The sequence below is a fragment of the Heteronotia binoei genome, chromosome 15, assembly GCF_032191835.1.
Source record: "Heteronotia binoei isolate CCM8104 ecotype False Entrance Well chromosome 15, APGP_CSIRO_Hbin_v1, whole genome shotgun sequence".
NCBI lineage: Eukaryota > Metazoa > Chordata > Lepidosauria > Squamata > Gekkonidae > Heteronotia > Heteronotia binoei.
The window spans coordinates 11,923,894-11,931,753 of record NC_083237.1 but is presented as its reverse complement, the minus strand read 5'-3'; the positions used below and the strand labels follow the sequence as shown (position 1 = coordinate 11,931,753).

General features: G+C 47.3%; 1 protein-coding gene across 1 annotated transcript; it reads left to right on the top strand.

Moving 5' to 3' along the window:
* The first annotated feature begins 6,027 nt into the window (after positions 1–6,027).
* LOC132583039 (vomeronasal type-2 receptor 26-like) lies at positions 6,028–6,927 on the top strand. The gene has a single exon (XM_060254705.1). The coding sequence runs from the start codon at positions 6,028–6,030 to the stop codon at positions 6,925–6,927; it is 900 nt and encodes a 299-aa protein (XP_060110688.1).
* The last annotated feature ends 933 nt before the right edge of the window (positions 6,928–7,860 follow it).

Genomic DNA, 7,860 nt, shown 5'->3' with positions numbered 1-7,860 from the left:
CCTGGTTGCAAAATCAGGGGTCCCTAATCCCCGGGTTGTGACCCACTACCAGGCTGTGGCCTGTTGGCGACTGGGCTGCCCCCCCCACTGCCACCCCCCCACTTCCCCTTCTCAGCACCGTAAAGCGGCTCTCCGCTATGTCCCCCACGCATGAGACCCCACGGCCCTCCACCTCCCCTCCCCTTCCCTTCCTTCCCCAGTGCCTTGCCTTGTTCCACCCCCCTCCCCCTTCTCCATGAGCTGAGGAGCCAAGAGGCTTGGAGACAGCCCTACCCGCTTTGGCAGGACCCGGCTGATTCAGTTGTTTGAAGAGCCGGTTGGAAGAGGAAGAGTTTCGCCCCCTCCCTCACTTCTGGAAGTGAGGGGGGAGGAGAAACCTCCTTCAGTGCAGTTCAAATAACTTAGAATCAGTCCAGTAGAGCCGAGCCTCATCGTGCCCCCCCCCTCCCCACGCGATCAGAGGGGAGATGAGGCTCAGCTCTACCGCTTCAGCAGGAACCGGGCTGATTCTAAGTTATTTGAAGAGCGCTGAAGGAGAATTCTCCCCCTCCCTCACTTCCAAAAGTGAGGGAGGGGGCGAAAATCTTCCTCCTTCAGCCTGCTCTTCAAACCATTGAATCAGCCGGGGCCCAGCCGAAGAGGGTAGGGCTGTCTCTAAGCCTCCTGGCTCCTCTGCTAGTGGGGGAGGGGGAGGGGTGGGCTACTGTTGCCAATCCCCAGGTGGGGGCAGGGGATCCCCCGGATTAGAGGCCCTCCCCCCCATTCACGGTCATCAGAAAGCGGGGGGAATGGAGGGAAATGTCTGCTGGGAACTCTATTATTCCCTAAGGAGACTTATTCCCATAAGAAATAATGGAGAATTGATCTGTGGGTATCTGGGGCTCTGGAGGGGCTGTTTTTTAAGGTAAAGGCACCACATTTTCAGCATAGCATTCAGTGACTCTCCCCAAAGTACCCCCCCCCCCCACGTTTCAAAAAGTTTGGAACAGGGAGTTCAATTCTATGAGCCCCAAAAGAAGGTGCCCCTATCCTTCATTATTGCCTATGGAAGGAAGGCATTTAAAAGGTGTTCCGTGCCTTTTATGTGTGATGGTCAGAACTCCCTTTGGAGTTCAATTCTGTTTGTCATACCCTTGCTCCTGGCTCCACCCCCAAATTCCCCAGATATTTCTTGAATTGGACTTGGCAACCCTAGGGTGGGCCGTGGTGGCGGCAGTGGCAGCAAAACCAATCCCTGGTGCCAAAAAGGTTGGGGACCACTGGTCTAAATAACTGTCATCTGCTCGCCGGGTGTTTCACATTACCTTCTAGCTACTTCCTGATCCCTTAATTAGAGGTACTGGTGATTACATTTTGAGTAGTGCTTTTTTTTGTTTTTTGTTTAGCAAGAACATCTTTGCATATTAGGCCACACCCCCATGTCGGAGCCAATCCTCCTGGAGCTTACAGTACACCCTGTACTAAGACCCCTGTAAGCTCTTGGATGATTGGCCACATCAGAAGGTGTGGCCTAATATGCAAAGGAGTAACTGCTAAACAAAAAGAAGTTCATGCTACAAAAAAGGCCCTTATTGTGAGCATAAGATACCCTGTCTTTCTCCCCCACAAAAAGATGAAGAACACATCTTTCTTTGGATGTGGAAGGAAGCAAATAAGATATGTCATCAAGGAAAAGGGTTTCAGAATCTCTCAATGAAAAATGAAGACAATTTGATGTTTAAACACACATTTATTTTCTTTTTCAACCAGCTCCACCCATTTCTTCAAGGCAATGCGTTTAACAACTCAGCAGAAGAAAAAGTATCTTTTAACAGCCATAGGGAAGTGGAGGAAGGATTTGATCTCATGAACATGGTCACATTCCCAAACAAGTCTTCCGTGAGTGTGCATATTGGAAGGCTGGATCCCATAACTCTGGGAGGAAAAGAATTAATCATTCATGAAGATTTAATTGCATGGCAAGCAGATTTTGATCAGGTATAGATGCTTGGACATCCCAGGAGAACCAGTTTGGTGTAGTGGTTAGGTGCGTAGATTCTTATCTGGAAGAACCTGGTTTGATTCCCCACTCCTCCACTTGCAGCTGCTGGAATGGCCTTGGGTCAGCCATAGTTCTCGTTGGAGTTGTCCTTGAAAGGGCAGCTGCTATAAGAGAGCCCCACCTACCTCACGGGGTGTCTGTTGTGGGGCGGGGGGGGGGGGAAGGTAAAGGAGCTTTCTGACCTCTCTGAGATTCAGAGTATAGGGTGGGATATAAATCCAGTATCTTCTTCTTCTTTTAGTTTAGAGATTTTGGCACCAGAACTTCCTTTGCAGCCCAACCTGAAGTTTCTCACTAATCAGTGCTTAACACAAGGGATGCTATCACACCAGGAAATTGACGCGATATTATCTCATCGCAAAAAAACTCACTTGAGTTTGGTCTGTTCTATAATATAGTGGGCTCCATGCGAGGAAGGGACGCTGTTGTAGTGACCATAGCTCCTTTATTAGATACAGCATGGCAAAAGCTGCACCCTAAGACTGAAGAACAGGGCCAACTATATACATGTAAAGGTTCCGGTGCTAGGATGCCATTGGACCATTCAAACCAGCAGGGGCCCGTGATTGGAGCAGGGGAACAGGGATTTGGATCCTACTGCCCATTGTTCCTGAGTCCCCAAGCTCAGTTATGCAGGCTCCAATGAGCCAGGCAGGAACACCTTTGATTATACACAATCTTAGTCTGCATGCACAACAGTTTCAGAAGGATCAGACACTGGCTGTTGAAGTGGCAGGATCCCAGCAATGGTCCATTGTTGCCCATTCAGATTGCTAGTGCACCTCAACCATGGACCCACCACGAAAAGGGTTTTAAACCAAAGTCCCCGGTGTGTGCAGAGAAGCGCACCAGCACTCTCGAAGCAATGATGGACGGGGACGGGGGAACCCTGAACGTGATGGAAACGGCTTGGCATGATCACACTGCTCTTCCACTTATGAGTTGCATCCAGGCCTGGTGTGTGGAGCCCTGCCACCCAAGGTAGAACCCCAGCATGCGCCCCCTTGAAGTCAAAACTTGTGTGCGCATCTTGAGCGTGCACACCATGATGGCGTCACTGTGACATCATCATGCTAGCTGCTGGGCACTGAGTGCTACTTTTTCAGCTCTGAGGGATCAGGAGGAAATCCTCTGATCCCTCAAAGCTGAAGGAACAGCAGCCTTTCCCTTCCCCTGCGCCCTCAGAGGATGCGAGGGAAGGGAAACGCGACTCTCTTGGTGTTTAGGAAATGGAGGAAAATCCTCTGATCCCTCAAAGCCAAAAGAACACGTCACCTTTCCCTTCCCCTGTGCCCTCAGAGGATGCGAGGGGAGGGAAACGAGGCTCTTTTGGCTTTGAGGGAATGGAGGAAAATACTCCAATCCCTCAAAGCTGAAGGAACAACCCACGCTTTCAGTCCTGGGCGCTCTCCGAGTTCACCCAGAACTGAAAGTGCCATTTGTTTCTCGGTGCTGAGGGAGCTGGAAGAGTTCCTCTGACCACTCAGTGCCCAAAAACGATGTGTCCTGCAAAAGCTGGCTCCTGAGGCAATTGCCGAATATTGGCTAATGGAAGTGCCGGCTCTGGTCGCACCTGGACATTCAGACAGACAGCGAATATGTGACCTAAATGTGATTCAGGGGGAAACGACCAAGAAGATCCATGTGGCTTTTTAATACAGATAGGAGGTGTCTGGAGATGGGGTGAGAACAGGTGTAGCTCGGAGGGCAGATGCGCTTGTGTGATCATACACATTTAACCCGAATGGGAGGCAGGGCTAGGTCAGGCCAAATCTCTTGTGTCAAAGCACCCATAGTGAAAATAACAAGAGTGCTGAGTGTATCTCTTCCCGAAAACTTAGAAAACAATTTAATAAATACCTGTAAAGTTCTGTGAAATATTTCCCATACACTTATTTAAATTATTTTGAAATTAGGAAACTGTGAAGGAAATGCCAAGGAAAGACCAAGAACGTCTTTGTGGTTTCACATCTCACAACCCACTGACAATCCTTTCATGGAAGTCCCTGTGTTGAGCGATCATTTGGAGGATTCTGCAGTATGTTCTTAGACAAATGATCGATTGTAAAAGTTTATTGTAGCAAATTAATAGGTAGCACCCCAACCCTGATCGAAGTTTTCTGTGCACACCTGTATTTGTATATACCAATGGTTCCTTCTTTCTTGGAACAACACTTGAATGATAAGATGTTTCATTGCTCCTGTCTTGATCTCTGATGTTTTTTGAAAGATTCCACCTCTTTCAGAGTGTAACGCGCACTGCCAGGCTGGTTCTCAGAAGAAGAAAATAGAAAGCAAGAAGTTTTGCTGTTACGATTGTTCCCAGTGTCCCAAAGGAAAGATGTCAAGTCAGAAGGGTAGGCAAAAATAGTGCAACCCTCACATTTCAGATGATCAGTGATCACAATTTGGGCCACAGCAAGCTCGAGATAATGGGAAAGGAACAAGTACCAGGGGTGGAATTCCAGCAGGAGTTCCTTTGCATATTAGGTCACGCACCGCTGATGTAGCCAATCCTCCAAGAGCTTACAGAAAAGAGCCCTGTAAGCTCTTGGAAGATTGGCTACATCAGGGGCGTGTGGTCTAATATGCAAAGGAGCTCCTGCTTAGAATTCCACCCCTGACAATTACATCACAAAGTGGGCAAACCACTAACTCCCAAGAAGGAAAACTGGAAGCTCCCTCCTCTCACTCCTAAGCATTCTATATATATTGCAAGCCTCTGACATCTCTGCTTTTCCGAGATTTCAGATCTTCAGCCAACAGGATCTGGTTCTGGCTCAGATCTTCAGCCAACAGGATCTAACTTCTTGCTCTTTCCCACTTGAGGAAAGAGTTCCCGTTCCCATTGCTGTTCACTCTCACTTTGGCCACTTGCAGGAAAGGAACTAACAGCTCTCTAGAATAAAACTCCCTTCATGCAGAGAGCCCTACCAGGTTGGGTGACTTCCCTGGCCTATGAGTGTTGCAAATGCATGCTCTCTTGCAGTCTTTTTCTAAGCCTTCTAGGAGCCACATGAGTTATTCTTTGGCAGCCAAAGAAATATTAGTACCTTGCGGTCTACTAGTTGAAGACCCTCCCTTTTACCAAATGGACTGAAATCAGTTTAATGGACCTAAACGGGCACGAAAGGGCACTCAGTTTCTCAGCGATTTGGGACAAGTCCTGCATGATGTGTGTTTTAACTCTTTGGTACTCCTTGGCTGCTTTCAGAGCACACTTTGGGCCGACTCAGAGATGGCTTAGAAATTGACCAGATAAAGATCCTTCCACCACAAACATCTGCCTCCTGCCCCATCCTCCGGCTCCAACCATTTCCACTTCCGAAGTGGTAGCAAATATTTGAGCTGAACGCCAGTGGCCTCCTTGCCATCTGGAAGCGGAAGGGCCCAAGTGGGTCACCTTGCCTGGGGTGTGAAACCGCCAAGCTGTCCCAAACCACTTTGGGATTTTTCCCCCTTAAAAACAACCAGGAGTGCTTGAGTACTTAACTTGTGAGGGGGGAAGAGAGGTCCGGCTTCTGAGGCACCTCCCTATCTGAATGCGCGAAGATGCCTGAAGGACGGGATGGGGCCACCTCCCCAGGGAGCGTGTGGAGGTTTCAGGAAAGCTCTTTTTGGGCCGGTCGGATTTGGAATGCCTCCAATCCAGCCCCAAATGCCTGTCTGTAATCAGCCCTTGTTTCTCTTTGGTGCAGTGAAAGTAATCAGCCAGTTTGGTGTAGTGGTTAAGTGCACGGACACGTATCTGGGTTTGATTCCCCACTTCTCCACTTGCAGCTGCTGGAATGGTCTTGGGTCAATCATTGCTCCCACGGAGCTGTCCTTGAAAGGGCAGCTTCAGGGAAAGCTCTCTCAGCCCCACCTACCTCACAGGGTGTCTGTTGTAGAGAAGGAAGATAAAGGAGATTGTAAGCCGCTCTGAGACTCTTATTCATAGAGAAGGGTTGGATATAAATCTGCAGTCTTATTCTTCTTTTTCAGACATGGACGATTGTGTCAAGTGTCCAGAAGATGAGTATCCAAGCAATAACCAAGATCGATGTCTGCCTAAGATGCTACATTTTCTGTCTTATGAAGAACCTTTAGGATTTGCTTTGAGTTCCATTGCTATGTCTTTTTTCCTCTTCACAGCTTTGGTTCTCACCATTTTTTTAAAGCACAAAGATACCCCCATCGTCAAGGCCAACAACAGAGAGATCACCTATGCTCTCCTGGTGTCCCTCTTGCTCTGCTTCCTCTGCTCTATGCTTTTCCTAGGACAGCCAAGCACGGTGACCTGCCTCCTCCAGCAATCTGCTTTTGGCATCATCTTCAGCGTGGCTGTTTCTTGTGTCTTGGCCAAAACCATCACTGTGATTGTAGCTTTCATGGCCACCAAACCAGGGTCCAGCATGAGGAAGTGGGTGGGGAAAAGAATGGCCAACGTGATTGTGCTTTCTGGCTCCTTCATTCAAGCAGGTATTTGTCTTGTGTGGCTAGGGACGTCTCCTCCTTTCCCAAATTATGACACTCACTCAATGGATGAGGAAATCATTTTTGAATGTAATGAAGGATCTGTCCTCATGTTCTACATTGTCCTGGGCTACATGGGACTTCTGTCTCTCATCAGCTTGACTGTGGCTTTCTTTGCCAGGAAGTTGCCAGACAGCTTCAACGAAGCCAAGTTCATCACCTTCAGCATGCTGATCTTTTGCAGTGTCTGGGTGTCCTTTTTCCCCACCTACCTGAGCACCAAAGGGAAATTCATGGTGGCCGTGGAGATCTTCTCCATCGTGACTTCCAGTGCAGGGTTACTGGTCTGTATTTTTTTCCCAAAGTGCTACATTATTCTGATGAAGCCTGAACTGAATGACAGGGAGCTGCTCATAAGGAGGAAGAAATGAAGACTCCCACTCTAGTTCGTTATGTATTCTTTCTGTGTTTTCTATCCAGGGGGGATACCAGCCCTCATTGGATACATAACTTGGTCTACTCTTTATGGTACTACTCTTTATGGTACTAATATGTCCAAAGCCAATAAAAGAGATAATTAACCAATTTATATGAATAGAGAATGGCTTTATTAGGTCCCCCTGGTTTTTTGGAGCATGTGGTTTTTCCCAACCAAAGGCAAAGGGGAGGAGCCTGTCTGGGTCTATGAAAAAGAGCAGCAGCTGTAACTACTGACCATGATTAGAAAAAGATTCTCTTACACACTTATCTCTTATTTTGACATATTTATTGCTTCAGCTGTTGTTTCCCTTTAATGGGATCCATGCAGCTGTTGACCGTGTGCTTTTGTCTTGTTGTCCCTGCTTTGTCTCAAAATGTCTACATGATGTCATATGCTATTTTTTTCCTCAACTGGTCTAAAAGTTTGAATATTTTTTCTTTCATTTCATTGTATCTGAAGAAATGTGCATGTAGATAAAAAGCTTATACCTTGAATAAAACTTGGTTGGTCTAAAAGGTGCTACTGGTCTCCATTGTCACCTATGTTGTGCAGAAGAGGCAACATTTAAATCATTAGGACAAAGCCCGTGCAGAAAATATTCTTACCTACCCTGAATTGTGTGGCCTTAACTTCCTGTGAAACCTTATGGCAGCTCCTTGTGGGAAAGACAGACATTGCATGCCCCTCCTTGTATTCTTGGTTGATCTCTGATTTTTCAATACAGCCAGCAGTAGGTGTTTGTTTAAAAGCACCTAGGACGCATGTGGGAACACGTCTTTTAGCAGATTAGAAATCAACACACATTATGCATCAATTCAAAAATCAAGAAATGTAACCATTCCCAAAATATGAGTAGTAGGCGTGCAATTTCTGCTGAAATTCT